The 22,207-nt window shown below is 43.7% G+C and overlaps 1 protein-coding gene across 1 annotated transcript; it reads right to left on the bottom strand.

Annotated features, from left to right (window-relative positions):
* Positions 1 to 5,348: 5,348 nt before the first annotated feature.
* LOC135498755 (atrial natriuretic peptide receptor 1-like) lies at positions 5,349 to 21,282 on the bottom strand. The gene is made up of 7 exons (XM_064789158.1): positions 19,744 to 21,282; positions 17,878 to 17,989; positions 10,990 to 11,182; positions 9,697 to 9,832; positions 9,173 to 9,264; positions 8,427 to 8,544; positions 5,349 to 8,154 (listed from the first exon to the last, which is right to left on the bottom strand). Exons 1-7 carry the CDS (start codon positions 20,444 to 20,446, stop codon positions 8,150 to 8,152), a joined length of 1,359 nt encoding a protein of 452 aa, XP_064645228.1. The 5' UTR covers positions 20,447 to 21,282; the 3' UTR covers positions 5,349 to 8,149.
* Between the last annotated feature and the right edge of the window lie 925 nt (positions 21,283 to 22,207).

Below are 22,207 nucleotides of genomic sequence, written 5' to 3'. Positions count from 1 at the left end.
GATGAATATGATTGTCGAAATGGTTTCAAGGGATTCAAATTGTTAGTTTTTTTGCAGCGTGTGTGATAAACATGACTGTGTAAAGAAGCCTTTTGTAAGAAGCCAGAAGAGCTTTACAACAATCTTGGACTGGGAGGTAAGAAACATGCAATTTCTAAATTGCCTTTTAACCATTCATGTCTTTTTCATCAGTTCATCTTCCGACTTAGTCATGGACAATTTGCACAGCAAACAGCAATTAGTTACCTTTCATTTGACAAATGTTATGTTATTTCAGATGGAGGCCATCATAATCTTCTTGAGGGATGAGTTGCCGCAGACAGAGATGAAAACCATGATGAATGTCTGTGAGCAAGAGGTGGGTCTGAAATTTGACAAATGGTCAGCCTAATTGATGGTATCTCTCCGCGAGAAACTTGAAGCGAATTGGGTTAAACTGACCGGCTGCAACCAAATACACTGCCTAGAGATAATTTTGAATCACTTCATGCATTGTCCTGTGGATAGTCATGAAACAATAAAATACCTTCGTACAGAGATGGGTACATTTTCAGGCATATGGAATAATTTGTGCTCAGAGGAACGCAGTGGCACAACGTTTGAGCATCAACATTGTGATCGGGAGGTCCTGGGTTCGATACCCGGCAGGTGCCACTTCGTAACTCTTACCTTCTGGATAGGCTGGGTAATGAAAGCTCTTTTAAAGCGCCATATAAAACTCCTTGTTATTATCGTTATTTTGACTGATTTTGTTGGGAAACACGAAAATATGTCACTTGATTGTCCACTGCATTCTTATTATACACTTAATTTGTTATCAAAGTAAAGCATTATCATCACATCATAGATGAAATTTTATAATTTGATTTTCCAGGCTATGATTTGTTTAGTACAACAATGCGAGGGACTTAACAAAATTGATGCGGAAATGTTCTTGAGGCAGTGTCGGTGCATGGAAGAAACGGAAACATTGGATTAAGGATTTATTTCATAGTGAATTACACAATCACAAATGGATTACACACGTTCTGGATTAGACTAGTTCCTGCTGCAACTGACATTTTTGCAGGTGCCCACTCGTAGGCGATTCCTTGATGTCTTCCTTGGATTTTACATGATATTATGCCATTTTCGCCAACATCGGGTTTTGGCGCCAAGACGTTTGTTCCTAGAACGGTTGATTTAAATGCCGAATGTGGTCAGTTTTAATTTATATCGCTGGTGTCTACCCAAACAATTTTAGATGCTTTCTGCTGATTCTTCTACTACTACTGTTTTTACTGGGTTTCATCGATGTTTTTTGGTGGAGTGTGACTCTAAAGTAGTAGGCAGCTTTTTATGCCCCCGCCAATGCGTAAAGCATTGCGGAGGCATTATGTTTTACCGATGTCCGTCAGCCGGTAGGCGTTAGCCGTTAGGCGTCAGGCGTCTGTAAACTTTTCGTTTCCGCTCATTTTAACGAGAACGCTTTGAGTAATAACCATGTAACTTTTTATGTGGGTAGAAAAAGATAACCTGTACAGCGGGCATTACAGACCAATATCTCTCTTTCACGATGTCAACTAAACCCAGTCAGCTATGACACCAGCTGCCCGGGGTTGTCTGAAAAACACTTCACTTTCCTAATACACCAACTCAATGTGCTCACGGGGGCATATGCTACGCTCTGCATTGCTCTTGTTATTGCAGTATTTTTGTTCTTCACCTAAAAACTAATTTTCCAATATCCAATCATGTTTGATGCTTTAGCCATTTTGTTTCAGCTCTTAGATAGTAGAAAAACGTGTTATTCATTATTTCTAGTAGCACAAGTCCTGGCACGAAATACCTTTCCCGCCATAATATCAGTACCAAGACGTCACATGGTAGGTCCTAACTGCAGGAAACGCCTTACTAGTGCACTGTTCCACGTGAAAAGGGTCACTGCTTGGAGAGCTAAATGGGGTCAAAATCAGAAAAGCGCGATAATTCAGTCTTTGGAATTTTTCCTTTTTTTGTGCAATTTGTTGATGGAAACTACTTATGTAGAACAGGAGGTGACTGGGCAGCGGACAGCTGGGCAATATTGCCCTTAACCCCTTGGGGGTATATCGATATATCGTACCAATATTTTGTCTCGCGTATACCTTGTAGGGACGATATATCGTCCCTATACTAATGCTTTAGTATAGAACTCGCAGTACACGTTAGACACTATTGTACGGTGTATTCGTGTCCCTGGTGATCTGCAGAAGACTAGACGCAAGGGCCCAAAGCGCCACGTAGCGGCAAAAAAGCGAAGCTGGCGAAACATTTATAACGGGTCACCGTCACTTATTATTGGACTTATAGCGCATTTACGGGGTTGCAACTATTTTGCTTTATAGTGTCACCAGGAAAGAAAAGCATGCGACCTAACGCCGATCTGTTTGTATAAAGTGCTAATTGGAAGGTTTATAGTAGGAAATATCAATAAAATAATCATTCCATGTCATCTTTTGAGGGCATTTTTGATTGTAAAAAATATATGTGTACGTCACCGGAGTCTCTGCAATGATAATTTTATCACAGCAGTCTCGCGCAAGTAGAAGTTCTTTACCTATTAGTTCTTCACTTATTAGTCTGGCGCAAAGCCAGACGTTTTCCATTACGATTTCACTACGATATTTGACCAGAAGGAGCAGTGCGCGAGATATGCTAATGAGCAGACTTCCCTCGCTTGAGTTTCGGAAGAATGTTCCATATCGCGCTAAGCTGACCACTGCTGACCATGACAGGCGTGCATTGGACTGGTACAGGTTGGGACTGAACATTGAATATGCTGGTGGTGACGCTTTCTGATGAGAAGTTGGTCGTGACTGATGCAGTATCCTTGGACTTGTCCACAGCATTGTTTAATCATTGCTCTCTGAGCTGGCTTGATTCTGTACTTACCCAAATACAGAGACCAAATGCCTGTTAGTCTCTCTTAAAGCACAGTCAACAGACGCCAACCCCCTCAGACTCAGAAACCACAAACGCCCAACCCTTCCTGCTACCTTAATACTTCTGGATTTAGTTTCACTCATAATTTGCAGAGGGCGCTGCAGTTTGATTGGCGCTTGTGCAGCATCACAGTACAATACATGAACTGATTAGCATATAAATTAATACTATGTTGTATTATTCGATCAATCAGTAATAGACAATAGCCAAAGGTTATCAATCAAGTTAAGTAGATCATTTACAGACCTGCATCAATTACAGTTCCATATACTTGTTCAAATCAGAAAAATCAAGCAATTAGAGCAAAATCAATCAAAAAATATTGATTATTACTGATTATTGATTACCTCTTACCCAATTGATACCCAGAAACAACGCCAATTGATAGCCAAGGTAATCAGCTTTACAAAAATGTATGGTTTTATTAATCAAGGATGCATAATGAAGGAGGTACAATATTTAAAAGTATTTTTACGTTATTTTGCATAAAACTGGTAAAAAATCTCGGTACATCGCGTTACATAGGCCTCGGGAGCCAAAGGGTTAATAATGCCGATGGTCCTTTAATAATTTTGGTACCAACCCAAGTGCTTGAAGTGGTTGGAATACCATAACCTATGCAGACACGTGAGGGCCATTTACACGGAACCAGTGATCTTGATCGATCCAGATCATTCTAGATTGGTTTGATGTGTTTAACCTCTTGACTCCCAAAACTTGAAAATCACGGGATCCCAGGGTGGTCACGTGGTTGCGAAATTGGGTCTGACTTTCACGATGTATAGCGCCCGCATACAACCGCCAAAGTCCGGTAACGAGACACCATCTACCCAGGCTTGCTCTAACTGACCCTACTGTGCATCAAACACGCTAAAACCAGCAATAAAATAGCGTCCCAGCTCAAGGGAATAAAAATATCACTGAGACCGACCTGTCGGTCGTTGGGAAAAAACATTAATTCAAAATGACCGACTGGTCGGTCACAGGAATTCAAGAGGTTGACTGTGCACCATTGGTCATTCGGCAAGAAACACAATGTTTAAGTTTTGAATATAAAGTTAAAATAAAAGATTGAGGTGTGTCGTGTAATCAAGCCATGTGCGTATTCATTTTTGCGATACTCGTCAATCATCTTCTGTAATAATTTGTTTGAGTAATCTGGGAAAGTTTTGAAAAATGGCGTCCATAAAGTACATTTACATTCTTCGCTCGTGCCTCATCTCAACTAGAGCCCTTTGACGAGAGATAATGGCTTTTTCTGGCATTTATCTGAAAAACTCGTTTTTCCTGAGAAACGTGACAATGCCCAAGTTGTGGGGTAATTACACATTTCTTCAAGTCCCAAGATAACATTCATTGTCCGGCCTCAAATTCTATGTTGAAGTGATGTGGGCGTGGCAAATTCTTAAATACCCAACATGTAATATTTCTGTTAAAAATTATTAAATCCTACTAAGCACTGTTAGTTTGAAATAAAGGATATATACATTATAAGAAATAAGAGTTTTTGAGTTCATATGGTCATTGCTGGATGTCCCAGGGCTGATGAAGGCTCTGGTCAAGGTTTAATATCGATTGATGCAAATTTTATGTTATGTTTTGTCTTGTTTTCATGTTCGATCTCCCTCGTTTGAAAAAGCCGGCTGACATGTCATGTCTGTGTTTATACAAGTGCATTTATTTACACCTAAAATACATAGTCTCAGGGCAGCTAGTGCGCGCGCAGCTAACACGCGCACATGAGCCTGCGGCGCCTAACGGCCAACCCTTAAACCAACTACTGCTTTTAGCGTTATTCCAATGTTAGTGCCCTCGCAAGCGTGTAGTCGTCAATTGGATGGGTGATCAGCGCGTGTATTATAACTGGCAGACCTTCACAGGCGATGCGAGCACCGATTGTAGTTCGGTACAAGGACGCTAGATGTCGCCAAGTGACTCGGGGACGAGCAATCTTTGTCCGAAGGGGGAGATGATGTACTGTACCCCAAGTTATATGGCACGGCTTAACCCGCTGTTCATGGAGCCCAATGGTTGGGGTGTTGTCTCCAGCAACGCAGAGCGCGGGCATTAATTGGAAGGGTGATCGGCGCGTATATTACAGTGTGTACCGTTATCTCCGTAGCAAGTTCAAATGCCACGCCGATTACTATTTGCCACTTCAATGCGCAGTGCAATCTTGACAATAGAGGCGCCGAGTTCGTTCCTTACAACGGCTCTAGAACTAGTAAGTTGCCGCCATCTTTAAAAGCAGCACCGCGGATATAGATCAGGAAAGAATATCTCTTATTGCTGTGAGGCTATCCCATCGCATCACCACAAAGCGAGCGGTGCCCTACGCTGCGTTTGAAGTTCTCCGTACAATCATCTTAAGATCAACTAGTAAGTGTCAAATTTTATTAGTAAAGATAATATTTTGTTGTTTATTAATAAGATAAAACGTTTTATGAGAGAAAGTGGCACTAATTCGGCCTGAAAAGATTTACAGTCTGAACTGGTGACACAGTTTATGATGTAGGATTGTCAAAACCTTGAATCTCAGGTTGCTGACAACCAAGATGGCGGCAATTGATCAATTCCAGTGTCTGACATTTTTAAATTTCGGCACTTGGGCGAGTTTGTGCGCAGTGCTGCAACTTTTGACTCCAACGGGACTTCCCTGTACTGTGGGATCTCCGTCACCGATGTCAGCAGTTGTACCGATACCTCCGTTACAGGGCCGAATGCCCTGTCAACGAGCAGAATTCCCTTGTACTGCATGCGGAAATTCCAAAGCGAATATAACAGTTGTATATACTGGTACCTCTGTAAGCAAGTCCAAGACGTAGGCCTATTGCCCCTGTACGTACGGCGGGACTTCCATGGCGAATATTAGACAGTTGTACTGGTAACTCCGTAAGCAAGTCCAAGTGCCCCGTCAACGAGCAGTAGGCTTATTGCCCCTGTACGTACGGCGGGATTTCCATGGCGAATATCAAACAGTTGTACTGGAACCTCCGTGAGCAAGTCCAAGTGCCCCGTCAACAAGCAGTAGACCTATTGCCCCTGTACGTACGGCGGGATTTCCATGGCAAATATCATACTGGTACCTCCGTGAGCAAGTCCAAGTGCCCCGTCAACGAGCTGTACGCCTATTGTCCCTGTACGTACGGCGGGATTTCCATGGCGAATATCAAACAGTTGTACTAGGTCTGTCTCATAACCGAACGTTAGGGACGGACGGGAACCAAAATCAACGTCCATGGACGCGTAGCAGGATTAATCTAATAGGCCTTCACATGTCACGTGGAGTACGTTTGCGTTCCAAGTTCTGAATGGAGGCCGGCCATGTAACAATGATCTTTGCACTGGATAATTGCATTCAATGGCAATAGACCGCCCATATGGGAAGGTTCATGTAATTTTCCTTTATTATGCGTCTAGCCTTATCCCTGTGGTGACATGATTAGACACGCATTGAAAATGGTCAATAAAATATCATTCCTTTGTCCGGAATTGAATTGATTATTGATAACATTTAATTGCCATGGTTTGTGTTGGCCAGCAGTCGCTTGGCCTCACGCTACTTTCACCATGGAGAGAATTAGGATGTTTTTGTTCGCTGCTCCGCCGCCCATACCACCGCCACCAGTTTTGCTTACACCAGCATTTCATAATTTAGAAGTGCGTCCGCCTCCGTTGCCTCCAAGACTTGATGAAGTTCTCACCAATCAACCAAATGGTCCATACGGTGGTAACGACGGTTTACCAGGATTAGAAACCACCAGATGGACTTTTGGTATCTATCAGGTGAGACAGTGGCCTCTTTCCAGCACCTCGTAGAGGACATTACGCCCCTTCTGGAAAACAGGCCAGGACGGTACCGAGATCATTTGCTGCCGGTGGAGAACCGTTTACTACTTTTTTTCTATTGGATCAAGAAATATCCGGACATTGTTGCGATGAGTGCAATGTTTGAAATCAGCAAGCAATCTGTTTGCAGGGAACTTTATTTTATGACAGATGTTTTGTGGACTTATTTTCAAGACGGAATAACATGGCCGACCGATGAAGAGTGGGAACAACTGCGGGGCAACTGGGATACTATTCCAGATGCTGTTGGGGCGATAGATGGAACGGTACACGCAATCGAGATCCCAGAGACTGAGGATCCCCCGCACCTGTTCTACAGTGGCCATGTCCACAAATATTGTATCAGCACTCAGGTCATTATCGACAATCGTGGAATGAGTTGTGCTCCCCTTGAATAATCGGTATATGGGAATGGCCCCTTTGTTACTGTGCTACTGTTGTGTGGGGTGTGGGTGCGTTTGTGGAGGGAGGTATACGATACATGTACTAACTCAGCAATTTCTCTTGCAATAACTTCTCTTATCCTTCGTCTGAGTTGTTTTGCGGTTCGCCTAGCGGATAATGCCCTTGTGCGTTCCGGCAAACGGTTGACATTTTGCCGGATGTGGCCTAGAATGCGAACATAATTATTTCTATGTCGCTGGTACCCTTCCCGGAGAAGGGCCATCTCCTCCATGCCAACAAGCACTCTATCACACATGACTGTTCGTTCAATTCGACAACACTGTACTAAAAACCGCGCTAAAACTAGACCCATATCACAGTCATAACTTGTTACTGTTGCTCAGCCACAGTCCAACAATGAACCGGTTTCTTTTGCATAGTAACTGCTTAGATAATAAAAAGATACTCAATTTGGTTAATAAGAGCCAATCAGGCTTTTAGCAATAATTGACCGCTTGTCTATAACAAGGCCTATTCGGTAACGTCGGTAACATCGATTTCCCTTCATTGACAGTTAACCATGAATGCACGTTGTCAAAAAGCTATTGTATGTATAGGTGGGCGTTCCTAATGTGCTTTGGTGACCACCAATCAGAAGAAGGACCTTACGTATGTATTCATCACAGCAGCGCAGCCCTGGTGGTAATGCTCGTGTAACCAATAGCATCAAAGTTAACAAGCATGGTACGTTGAATTAGGTACTTCTTAGGTTCCCGTCTGTCCCTAACGTTCTATCATGAGACAGACCTATTGCTACCTCCGTATAAAGCAAGTCCGAGTGCACCGTCAACGTATTATTTTCTCCTGTACTGCACGATCTCCCTATGGTGAATGTCAGGTAGCTTAACCAGAACCTCCGTATGGTAAGTAGCAAGGTCCAAAAACTTCAACATCAAGCTGAAAGTAAAGAACAATGTTGGTAACAGTTAAGATTTGGGATCGACAGCCTATACGGATACCGAGTCGTTTGCGTCTACGTTTACGTTTATTGTAAAACAGCTATCATTAAATGCACGCGAGGTTGATTTGCCTACCCGCTTTAGTTGTGAATCGCAACCTCTCTACATAATCTTATTGGCAAGCAGTACAACTTTTAATGGTATTCAGAATGTACCGAGTCATACGAGGTTTCATGACATTTCCTAAATGCGTGGATTTTCAAAACCTGCCTGTCCCGGCTCCAGATACCGGTGTATCTCCTGGTGGTGTGTTCCCTCCAGGCCAGTGGGTATCTTTCCCCGCTACGGGTTCGTACTGTTTTCTCTTGCCGTAGTAGTTGGCAACCACCTGGTGGGAGAAAGTCAAACATGTTGATTGAGAATGGATTAGGTCTGTGAATAGAGGCGATCAACAGAATTGACCCGGTGTAGAAGGAATGGGCGTCCTAGAAATGCAGGACCCCATACAATAGCTGTGTATTGTCAACGACTGTGGTTAATGGTTTGGTTAGGGTTAGCTACATAATCTTCAACAAAGGAACTCGGCGACTCTATCCACTTTAACAAAAGGACTGGACTTCGATTCCGGGGAACTTGCATTTCTTTTACACCGGTGTAGAAGTTTGAAAGTCCTAGGATAAAATGTCCCCGGAATAAATCATTCTATTTTGCGCTTTGATCTCTCTGAGCTATTGACGGTTATGGCCTTAATACACAACCATACACCATGATCTGTCTAAACACAATATAGGCTACTCATGTTTAGCGGGACATTCACAAGATCTGAAGAACACAAAATCCGCCTGTTGAGACATTCTCGACGGTGCGCTTTACTCTGTTACGTTATTTTCATAATGACAACCAATTTCGTGATTTCCACGGGCTAAAGATTTTGGCCAATTATCTTTAGCCCTGAAAACGTCCAATGCCTGTAAACAACAGTATTTGCAGTATGAAGACCCCTTGAGAAAACCTACCTCGAATTTTCCTGTTGTTGGGTTGAGGTCCATGAGGGAATAGTCACCAATCCTGTCACCATTCTCATCAACACTGATTGTACCAGTAACACCTAGAAATAAACCGTTTGTTTTCCTTTTTCCCCACTTCATTTAGTTTTACTGTCAGACCACACGTGCATGTGCAGCCCGTGCTGACAACAGTCATACATCACTCTCCGGTTATATGAATGTGGTTCAGGGTAGTATAAATCATCGTTTAGTGGAGTTCTATAATTCTACAGTGTTTGAGGAGGTCTTCATTTGTTCTTTAGTTCGTTGGACGGACGTTTTGTCTCTTATAATATGTCAGCTCGGACATCAACCATCGATACAAGATAGAAAAAAGGCATCCCCCACGCTAAGAAAGAAAAGATTCCGGCGAGAAACGTTTGGAAATATGCGGAACCGGTTGATGAGTAACTAAACAAGCAATTCATTGGCGGGAAATTAGTCCAAGTTACCCGCCGCTATTTTCTCTGACGCCCAATACTAGTAAACCCTACCTTGGAACGTTCGATTCCACATTTTCTTGGTGACCTCTCTGCCGTTGGTAATGTCGAATCCGGCCGCCAGGGTTTCATTCAGCGCTAGAGCATACAGGAAGATGGCATCATGGAGTGCGCCAGGGAAGCTGTTCACCTTTAAAAAAGGTCATGTTCGTTCGTTAAGAATTTGAATTTTGAGGTAGAATTTGAGATTTTCAAACAACGCAAGTTGGGGATTGGGAGGTTAAGGTGGGATGGAATCCAAGGTTGCGGCGGTCTACACAACGCCCGTCTTGATTGGTATTTGGACAGACGCTCCTAAAGCCCGGTCCACACTAGCCAACATGAACCAACAAATGTTGGCCAACATCGTGTTGGGCCTTGTTGCAGAGGCATGTTTCCTATTGTTTGCCAGTGTGGACGGGTCCAAAAACAAGTGAAAACATCAGCCAACTTGTTGGCCAATGTTGGCCTATGTTAGGCCATGCTACTTCTGAACAACATGTTGGTTGGTGTTGGGCAATCAGCAGCCAATCAGGGAACAGATTTGGATCATGTGATGGAGCTACTGGGACAAAATGGCAGCCTCAATGAAAGATAGAGAATGGCATTTCAAGAAATTGAACACTTAATTTCGTAATACGAAAAGCTTTATCCATCCGCAGGAAATTCTTGAGGCTTTTGAAGTCTGACGCCATAACTCTTGAAGGAGGCAGTGATAGGCCCCATGCATGCTTTTTCCACAAGTATGGCTTTTGTCAGTTGCGGCGGGGACGGGGGTTAATCACAACTGAAAGAATTGCTGCTGAAGCACCTAGGCATGCTTTCTTCCTGTGGTTCTCCATTGTTTTAAAGAAAAAATGAAGAGAAATGACTGATTTTCCCTCCAAATTGCCCTCAAATTCATGCCAAACACGGCCAAACTTAGTCAAACTTGTTTGGCAATGTTTGCCTGTGTTTGATAGTGTGGACGGGTCCCCAAACATTCGCCAACATGATGTTGGCTCATGTTGGCCAACAATTGTTGGCGAATGTTTGCTAGTGTAGACCAGGCTTAACTTTCGAATCAACCGCACATATACGGCTAGTATGCGCAATGATAACCTTAGCAACAGTTACAATGGTGTGGCCTGGAGATTGGCACAGCTGGAATGATCCCAGCCTGGTAAAACCACGCGCCTCTCCCTGCGAGATCTCGAGATATTTGGGTTGTCGATCGCTTCGGTCAACCTAGCTACATGCACAATCCAACCTTTCGTCAGGAATTGGCGGAGGCGCAATGGCTTGGGACGAGGCTGGAATGATACTTACCTCATCAGCACCGTAACGGACGTTGTAGGCCCGCATCGCCCGCCTCTTGACTTCATACGAGAAGGCGCGGTAATCCACACTGTCGGGGGTCTTGAGGGTGATGGTCATCAGCACTTCGAAAGCCGTCTTGGCCTTGGCATTCTGCTCAGGTGCGTCGGTTTCCTTGTACCATGGTCTCTCAAATATCGCTTTACTGTAAACATGCAAAATAGAAAAATCTGCAGTGTGCTATCAGCTTTTATCGGTGGCATCACGGCAATCCACGCCGTCGGGCGTCTTGAGGGTGACGGTCAACAGCGCTTCAAAAGCCGTCATGGCCCTGGCGTCAGACTCGTTGGGCTCACTTTCCAAGTACCATAATCTTTCCAGTTCTGTTTACTGTACACGTGTAGGGAAATGAGTTGAACAATCATCCACTTGGGCTGTGCGGGAATCGATGGCATCCACGCTTCATGACCGCCTTTTGAAATAAGTGCCATTTTAAGAACCCGTTGCTAATTGATATGCTAATTAAATAATGTAGTGTTAGTACGCCAAATTCCCATCGCGTAGCAGCACGAGAGTTTATTAATTCAGTTATCAACCTAATTTCTCACGGATGAACAAGCAAAATATTTTGTATTCAGAGCCGAGTTTCAGCTACAACAATTTGCTCTACAAAAAATATTGAGCGATTTGTAATGTACAGCAGGAGGAAACCGGATACCCCGTACGACCTAGGCCGGGCGATTCGTAATGTACAGCAGGAGGAAACCGGATACCCCGTACGACCTAGGCTGGGCAATTTGTAATGTACAGCAGGAGAAAACCGGATACCCGGACGAAACCTAGTCTTTCGAAGAGCATTTTGCCCGACCATACCGCGACCGACCCAAATTTCAGGCACTTGCAACACAATCTGAAGGAGGGAGAAAGCATGTAAACGATCGCGTAACTTATCCTCTATAATGTATCACGCTTTATACCGAGCCCCTATTAACAGTCGAGTAACCTGCGAACGCGTCATTGTTTATGATAATCTCTACAGGTGTTGCTTGAAGCATGCCAGGTGATCCAGCACGAAGATTAGAATGTAACTTATCTTCTATAATAGTTGTATACTAAACCTCTCTATTTTCGCTTCACCTATGTTAGTGGACCCCCGTTAGGAACCGCACACTCACGTGTACCTAATGCTTTAATGCGCTAAGACACTGCATTCACGACAGATCACCGTGTGATGAGGAGATGATTAAACTTTAGATTTTGACCCCTAAACTAGGACTAAGGGATATGAAAGGGGCACAAACGTGTGAGTAAGAATCCGTATTTCGCTATTTGTGATTTGGACTGTCAGTTTCGATCAGATATTCAGACCAATTGTTCTTTTATGCAGATCAGACCAACGAACCCTACTCGATGATGCCAGAAGCTCAAAGCAGATGTTTATGTTAGACTCGATATTAAAGACCCCACTTTAACACACCTTTTTATCGTCTTCCGTGTGTTCATCCCTGAGTTTGAAGGCTAAACCACCCACACTGATACGTTTAGAAGACGATGAGCAAGCTGACGAAACCAAGAAGTCTACAGTTTTGATGTAAAAGTACCGTGAGTTAGTCCGATTTCTGAAGATTTCGACATTGCCGAGTCCCCGATTCCTGGAACCGAGGTTGTTGCCGTATTGATATTACGTACAACACACTGCCGCGTCATTGAATTTTGTGACCTGGAGACGAGGTTGCCTGCCAGCCACACCTGCAGAGCTACGCCGCTATAACAGTGAGGCTCCAAAAGGGGATTCCCGTCCAAGATGAGTGGAAAAGAGAATCGAAATACAAGCGCGGGAAATGATGATGGCGCTGAAGATGAGTTCCATTTAGGTGACGAACCAAATCAAGATGAGTTTGAAGAGGACGATCAACATCCTAGTGAAGATAGAAGAAAGTTAAGGAGTGGTTTCTCAGCCCAGATGAAAGGAGCTGAGTTGAAGCAGCTCAGTCGTAGCAGATCCGCTTTGACCGGCCGAATTACTGCTAAGAAGAATTGTTTATCAAGACTAATGGAAGGTACCGATACCGATATGGTGAAAACAATATTGCGGCAAATGAAAGAGCTGATGGACAAGTTTCTTGGCTGTCATAATGAGTATCAAGCACGACTTCATGTGAAAGAGAGAGAACGGGACCAGGCCTACTGCGACACCAGATTGGACGATTATGAACAGTTTGAAGCCGAAGTCGCGGGTTGGTTGGATACAATGGTAGTCATGGAAACAGAGGGATTGACTCAACCTGAAACTTCGAGAGGAGTATTTGGCCGAATTGACGTCCGTGCGTCGTCGTTTACACCAGCACATCAGTCAACGAGAATGTCGGATCCGTTACCACCAGATCTTACAATGATTTCAAATGTAACACAAGCTACCGAACGAGCACTTTCAGCAATTGCTGACACGCAAAGGGATCTGACGAAACAAATGAGGATTCCTAGAGCCGAACCAGAGATATTTGGTGGAGATGAGACCAAGTTCCGTGAGTTCTTCATTGACTTCCAAGAGTACGTAGCTAAATGGACCGACACGGACAGAGAGAGGCTAACACAGTTACGAGCATACACGTCAGGAACACCGCATGAATTAGTGCGTGGCTGTGTGCATCTGAGACCTGAAGAAGGGTACGCAGAGGCTCTTAGACTACTAGAAACAAGATACGGAGCACCGTACGACACCAGCAGAGCATATATCAGGAAAATATCAGCCTGGCCGAAGTTGAGTATGAAGGCTGCAGAAGATATGGATCGATTTGCGATTTTACTACGGGATAGCCTAAATGCATTGACTGGACTTGGGCGACTGACTGAACTGGAACATCCGTCCATGATGGCCCAGATTGTGGATAAACTACCTGACTGCTTAAGATATAAGTGGATTAGGCAGGATACAGAAATTTTTACGAAAACTGGTAATCCGGCTAATTACCAGAACTTGGTTAAGTTTATTGAAGCACAGGCCAAGGTAGTTATGAACCCCAGGTATGGCACCAGACAAAGGACCGAAGAGGGACCAAAACCATCTCAAGGAGAAAGAAAACAAGACAAGTCACGATCAAATCCGGGAAAGCAAGCACCGTCCAAAGCTGCTTTCAGAGTAACATCCAGCAGTGAAAGGTCCAATGACAAGCCAGGAGAAAGAGAAGATCATTGCAGTTACTGTAAGGAATTGCATAAAATCCAAGATTGTATGAAGCTTAAGAAGTTGCCAAGACCTGAGAGAGGTGAATTTCTGAAGAAGACCGGGCGTTGTTTTAAGTGCTTGGAGCGGGGCCATATTGCTAAAGACCATGGCAATCAGTCAACCAGCCAGACAGTTGTGAAACCTGAGACCCCCAGTTCTGTAAACAAATCAGAAGCTGTAAAGTCAAGAGAAGCCGTGAAAACTGTGAAAACAGAAGAAGTAACTTCAAGAAGAATTGGAACCACTGGGAGAATTGCAATGGCAGTCTTACCAGTCAAGCTGAGAAGTTTACATAATGGGGTAGAAGTTACTACGAATGTATTCTTAGACAATGGAGCCGGAGCGAGTTTCATCACTGATGGATTGGCGACCAAGATGGGACTTACAGGCCAGTCTGTGAAAGTTGACCTATCCACGATGCTCCAGAGCTGTGCTAGTGTTGATTCAAGAAAAATCCAGAGACTTGAAGTCAAAGGCCTTTCCAAGGGAGATGAGTGGATCAAATTGAATGAACTCTTCACACAGAGTACGATTCCCATCAAGCCTTGGGAGATTCCCACAGAGAATGATGTTAGGAAATACCCAGAGTTAAAGAAAGTTGATCTGAAAGTTATCGATCACCCAGTTGAGATACTCTTCGGAGCTAATCAACCAGAAATCACACGGCCAGTAGAGATCATTCCCACAAAAGAAGATGGACCCTACGCTATGCGGACCAAGATCGGCTGGACGCTACTCGGACCTGTTCAGAGGGGCCGGATGAATATTGCTTCAAAGCCTCTCCACAGACTTACCGTTGAAGAACTGAACAACAACATGAATGCTCACTTCAGCAGAGAATTTGATGACGGACCACAGGGCGAAGAGATTCGTATGTCCAGAGAGGAAGAACGCTTCATGACTAAGCTGCGAGGAACCACCGCCTACACTGGAGAACGATATCAGGTTCGCTTACCGCGGAAGGATCAACTTCCAGCAGTTCCAGAGAGCAGACCAATGGCTGAACGTAGATTATCTGCAGTGTTGAAACGAATGAAAAGAGACAAGAACTATGCGACTGCTTATCAGAGCCAGATGAATGACCTTAAGAAAAAGAGATACATCGAACGTGTTCCAGAGAATGAACTTGATGTAAAAATCAGATGGTATCTACCACATCATGGTGTAATCAGCGAGAGAAAGCAGTCCAAGTTGCGAATCGTGTTTGATGGTTCAGCTGAAATTGATGGAATTTCAATCAACAACCTGTTGATGAAAGGGCCAGACCTGACAAACAGGCTAGACGGAGTACTACTAAGGTTCAGAGAGTACCCAGTTGCCGTTAGCAGTGACATTCAAGCCATGTTCCACCAGATACAAGTACCGCCAGAAGATCGAAATTGGTACCGATTTTTATGGGTCGATGACCAAGGCCAGATTGAAGATTGGAGGTGGACAGTACATTCTTTCGGATCGAAACCTTCACCAGCCATAGCATGCCATGCGTTGAACCACGGGTTGGAAGAACAGGCTGATGACAGAACAAGAGAGAGTTGTATCGCTGCTAAACAGACATTTTACGTTGATGATCATCTCGACAGCTTCATAGACACTGAAAGGGCAGTAAAACACGTTAAATGTGTTGACGAGACATGCCAACGCTCAGGATTCCTGTTGAGAAAATATGTCAGTAATCATCCAGAGATCATCAACTGTATACCGCAGGATCGCCACGTTGAAATTGGGAGTGAAATTAGCCTAACAGAAGATCGTAAGTTATGCCCAGAGATCGACAAAGATGGCTTACTTCGCGTCGGGGGAAGATTGAACAACAGTCTGCTACCACATGAGGGAAGACGACCAATCATACTGCCAGGTGGAGAGCCATTGGTCCGAAAACTCATCCGCAGAATCCATTGGATGGAAGGCCACGTCGGAAGAAATCATGTGATTTCATCACTGCGAGAACGATACTGGGTCACGGGAGTCACAGTAGCTGTCAAGCAGGTTTTAAAGGATTGCGTGTTATGCAAGAAATACCAAGCAAGACTCCAGACTCAGAAAATGGGAAACCTACCTATCGACAGAATATCTGCCACAAGAGCTTTCGAGAATTCGGGAGTCGACTACTTCGGACCGTTGGAGGTGAAGATATCAGGTCGTTTGTACAAACGGTACGGAGTACTCTTTTCATGCAACTATACTAGAGCCATTCACTTGGAGCTGACTCGAAAGTTGGACACTCAGTCGTGTCTCTTGGCAATCAGCCGATTCACGAACCGCCGGGGGAGACCAAGGAAACTCAGATCCGATAATGGAAGTAATTTGATTGGAGCTTCCAAGGAGCTGAAACAGGACTTACTTAAATTGAACAAGGAGTTGCGGCTCCAAGAAAAACTAGCAAAGGAGGAGATTGACTGGGAATTTAACCCCCCTCTTGCAAGTCACTTTGGAGGACACTATGAACGGCAGATAAGATCGGTCAGAAAGATTCTATATGGACTAATGAACAAACAACGATTGGATGAGGAGGAGATGCAGACAGTTATGGTGAAAGCAGAGTGGATCATGAATAGCAGACCACTAACCGCATGCAGCGCTGCTGACACTTCGGTCGTCGCAATAACTCCGAATCATTTAATGGGATTGAACACGGTGGAAACAGACACTAGTGTAACTGAGGAAAGTGACATGTACCGAGGAAGATGGAAACGCGTGAATTACGTGACTGACCAAATCTGGAAGCAGTTTAACAAACTGTATGTTTCATCATGGCAGGAGCGAAACAAGTGGCAGGATGCAAAATCAGACCTGCAACAGGACGATATCGTTGTGCTACAGGACACTTCAGTTGGTAGAGCCTATTGGCCAGTTGGTAGGATCGTGAACATTCACAAAGGAAGTGACGGTCATGTTAGATCATGTGAAGTTCGCACTCAGAATGGAACCTACCGTAGACCAATCACCAAGTTAGCCAAACTGCTAGAAGCAGAGGACTAAGTTCAGGTTATGGAAAGATACAGTGACTTTGTGTAGAATTCGATTACTTCGTTCGTTGCGCTTTAGAACCTAACGTGTACTATCGCATTAATTCTTTGGACTGAAAATTCAAGGAGTTCTAGTTGTGTTGATGAGCAAAATCAGATGCGCTATTAAGTTCAGGAGATTTCTTGTTTATGTGTTTCATAGTTCGCGTTAATATTCTATTGAGAGGACCCGTTAAATATAGTTAGTTACTAGTCTTCGTACACTCTTTTGGACTTGTAAATCCAAACGAAGTCGGATTTAAGGGGCCGGTGTTAGTGGACCCCCGTTAGGAACCGCACACTCACGTGTACCTAATGCTTTAATGCGCTAAGACACTGCATTCACGACAGATCACCGTGTGATGAGGAGATGATTAAACTTTAGATTTTGACCCCTAAACTAGGACTAAGGGATATGAAAGGGGCACAAACGTGTGAGTAAGAATCCGTATTTCGCTATTTGTGATTTGGACTGTCAGTTTCGATCAGATATTCAGACCAATTGTTCTTTTATGCAGATCAGACCAACGAACCCTACTCGATGATGCCAGAAGCTCAAAGCAGATGTTTATGTTGGACTCGATATTAAAGACCCCACTTTAACACACCTTTTTATCGTCTTCCGTGTGTTCATCCCTGAGTTTGAAGGCTAAGCCACCCACAACCTACCTACTGAATACGTCAATGTTTATAAAGGCATAGTCTCCATTCGTGAAGCCAACCTCAGCCGCTTGCAACATCATCTGTCTGATAGAGTCTGCACGGCCGCACAAGAAAATTACTACAAAGAGAGAAGGTGGTGAGATAGCTGTAACATTTGTCCGCTGCGAGGCGCTGTGAGCGTAAGCCGGCGACCGATGTTGGTCCCGGATGCTATATTTTGTCCCGTGCAAATGCAACTTAGACCCCTACAAGCGTATAGAGTCAAAATAGGCGCATAAAAATATTACGGTGAAGAGAGGATGATTCTGATGCGGAACCAGCCACACTAATCCGCTGCGTGGCGCTCTGGGCGTATAATCTGTATGCAAATATATATGACTACCAATGAAGAGAAAATAATGTTAATGAGGAACCTGCTAAACTATATAATCTGATGTGTGACGCTGTTGGCGTATACTCTTTTTGATTGATTCGGAACGGCGCATTTATATTACTGTAAAGGTATTTATGAGACAAGACCACCATTGATTGTTTAAGCCTTTTAGCAGTTAAATGGTCAATGTTTGACCGCGACGCATCAAATACTGCGTGGGGTTGTGAAGCTGAAATTTCAATATGATATTCCGGAGAGTCGGGCAAGTAAATGGTGAAAAGTGAACTGGTAGTTGGCCACGGAATTTTTTTGATAATCGACAAATTGGACAGACATTGATATTTCCACTCTTTTCAGCCAACTGGCAGAAAAATCTCAAAACACGCCCCCTGTTGCCAAATTAGCAAAATTCAAAATTAATTTTTTCATCAAATAATGTCTTTATCTCTGTAGACTTGCCACGGCAAATATTTTTTTAACAGCTCTCCAAATAAGTACTTTTAAAGTAGTAATATAGTTAAAAACATACTCGCGTCTAATTGATAGGTCTGGAACCTCCAACCTATGAATATTCATTGGTGATAAAGTCTCTTATAACAGAATGATGCGGATGAGGAACATGCGACATTAATCCACAGCATGGCGCTGTTAGCATATGATCTGCCTGAGAGTCAGAATAGGAGCATACATGTAGGACTATTAAGTAGAGGGAATTACATGCCACGTTAATCCGCGGCGTGTGTACCGTGCCAACTCTGAAAGCGTTCAAACTGTGAAAATAGCGTGCAAACTATGGTATGCCAACTGTGAAACATGGTTTCTAAAATGAGTTAATTGGCCCTAATGTTCATTAACCGACTTTCATGCTCCTGGAAAGGGAGGGTAATTTCACCAATCGGAACTCCGCAAGAATTTATTCACAAATTTGGATAGGTTCCACACATATATACCCCCAGAGAGTTTCAATCGACACGAATCCTCCCCATGAAGTGTAGAAACCCCAGCGGAGAAGTTGACTATCTCTGTTCCTATTGGCCCTAGCTTTGACGAGTGACAGCAAGCGACATCAATAATACATATAACCTCAATTGTGTACTTCCAAAGTTGGCATACCATAGTTGGCTATTTTCACAGTTGGAACGCTTTTAGAGTTTGCACGGTACAGGCGTGGCGTTGTGGGTGTCGGATCTTTATAACGGCTCTTTCACCAATTGATAATCACTAGTTCTTCACAAATCTTACTACAAAAGATCTTTTTACGCAATCAAAATGTGCATGCTAAAAACATATTCAGTTCTGCCAGAAGTCTGAAAGGTTGTCTGCTCTCCAATAAAAAAAACGACAGAGTGTACACAGACATTGCTCAAAACTCGAATCAATCGCATATTCGGCCTTTTTTCGACCGTTCCCGGAGCCTCGTTTCCAACGTAAATGCACTGCCATCTTGTGAGACGATTGGATACTAATATATAAGTTGTCTTTAGCTACATTGTACTTACTTCGACTTTGAGTTGACGCATTCCGCAGCAAAGTCTGCAACACCTCATTTCCCACGTTCCTAGAGAAATCGAACTTCTTATACCAAATCTTGTATGGCGTCCGACTCCGGGTCAAGGTCGAATACAAAGCCTCAGTTTGGAAAAAGCAAGACCTTACTTGGTCTCCAATCTTGTTGTCATACAGAATTGCGATGTTTCTCCACTGAAATTTAGCCATGATAGCTTCGACAGCCTCGGCCATTTTGGAGTAAGGGCTCGACATCCGGGTCAGTAATTTATATTCACCTCCTTTGTTGTCGAACGCGGATGCCATGCCACCTACCGTGATGACAGGGATATTCCAAGATGGCGCATAGCGCGCCACGGGGGCCAGAGAGAAGTCACAGAACGGACCGAAGAACACGTGCGCCGATTGCTTGCAATGCATTTCGATGGCCTCCAGGGGGCCAGAGGTCGCTGAACATTTTGAATCCGCCAAAGTCATAACAAATTCATAATCAGGTAATATCGACGCGTGCGCCTTAATGGACAAGATAGCAATCTCCAAAGCTGGCCCAATCTTTGACCTTGTCCACGGCGATTTGCCACTGAATGGCAGAATGACGCCGAGTTTGATAGTTTTTCTCGAGGCGACGGAAACGTAGAAAAGACCCGTCAGGAAAATTAAAAGAAACATCCGTTCACTTGTGATCACGGAAGCCATTTCGAGTGCAGTTGATGTCGTTAAATGATTGAATATCCACCTGTTTCGTGACAATCCACGTTGAATGTACAAAAGCTTTCAAAGGTCCTGTTACCTTATCCGCCTTATATGTCGCCCGATGAAAGGCCTAGTTACAGTTCGCTCAAAACTGAAAACTATTTCACTTGAATTTGGCACTTCCCACTTCCATGTACTGAATATAAATGTTAACAATGTTGTTGCGAAGACTCATTCACAGATGCTGTAAATGCCAAGTTTAAGCACATTAGCGTGCATAACAGCTGTACGGTGACACTGTTTACTTTTAATTGCCTGCAGGCCTGACGCAAAGAATGCAAACGCACGTACTACGCCTTTGAGCTGTTCAACTCAACAAAAACAAATATGTCCTTGTCGTCCAGAAACACGCAAAGCGTTGGCATCTGAACACATTCATAAGTCCAAATCAGATGAATGTTTTCAATGATGAACACATTCATGACTTGCTGGCGGCAGTCTGTCCCAAGCCCGAATCGGGAAAATCAGCTGATCCCGTTTAGCAATCCACTCGGCAAATGAATGCCAAAACCACACACGGGTAAGTCTCAGCGGTCATATAAGAAAACGTATCAGGTTAATTGTATGAGCGTGTTAAGAGGAGGGTTTTGCTGGCTTGGCGGCCGCTAAACCATCGTTATCTCAGCGTGCAGCCAAGTTTTCTCCGTCAGACTCCTGTGGCTGCCGCTCACCGCTAAGTTATCGGAACCTCAAGGGCTCCGCTATGGGGTTTCGTCAAAGTTTAAGTTTACTAGCGGTCACCCTCTAAAACTAATTTAAACTAACCTGGCTTTGACAACCGGGTCCTGGATCTTGAGAGACCAGGCATAATTAAGAAGTCGATTGTGGTCCACGATTAGTTTTTGAGATAGCCCCTAAAGCAATCATTTGAAAATAATTTACGTGTTATTGTTTGTCCTAGATTTCGAACAATCAGCCACCAGTTCATTCAAATGGGTCATCAAAATGGCATTAACACTTTTTGTAAATGTTGCCGTTGACAACGTCCAAGAACATATCCAGACACCTGTAATTCCCTTTTGAATATTCCTCTACACTCATGCTTCATCCGTTGAATGATTTTGTGAAAACATCAGGTCGAGCTGTCTGGAAAGAGAAAACGAGGGTTGACGTTAGTTTGCTGTCAGAGAATATCGCTTACGATCATGTATCACACGCTTTTGTTCAAACGACGTGCTCTTTGCTTTTTACACCACATCATCAGGAATTGATGTAATGAGACAGACTAAGTATATCGTGTCCTTGTTGCATTGTATAAATAATCAGCCTTAGCGCTTGTCTATTTTGTTGAGATGTTATTCTGGAAAATTAAATAGAAATGATATGATGAGTTGAAAAACAAATAAAAGCCTTTCGTTTAGTAGAGACAGTATTTTTGTGTGTCCTTGTGAGTAACCAAATAGGCCTACCTGTTAATCGGGCGGGCAGCAAGGGCTGTTTATATCTGCATGGCGCTGGAAGAGAAATATGGGGTCGCATGTTATTTCATTTCCCAAAGGAGAGATGATTATTATTGTTGAATCAAAATCATACTGAGCCGACAGAACTATAAAAATGAAGGTCCTACCTTGATTCACGATAACATAATGTTTCTCGGCTTTGGGGCGCTTGTGTATAAACCATCCCTCTGAAAGAGAAAATAATGGACGGATGTTACTAAGTCTGTTTCTGAAGACTTTAAGTCGAGCTGCTAACTAAACGGAA

This window comes from Lineus longissimus, chromosome 14 (assembly GCF_910592395.1).
Source record: "Lineus longissimus chromosome 14, tnLinLong1.2, whole genome shotgun sequence".
NCBI classification, from domain to species: Eukaryota; Metazoa; Nemertea; class Pilidiophora; order Heteronemertea; family Lineidae; genus Lineus; species Lineus longissimus.
This window is presented reverse-complemented; position numbering and strand designations above follow the sequence as displayed.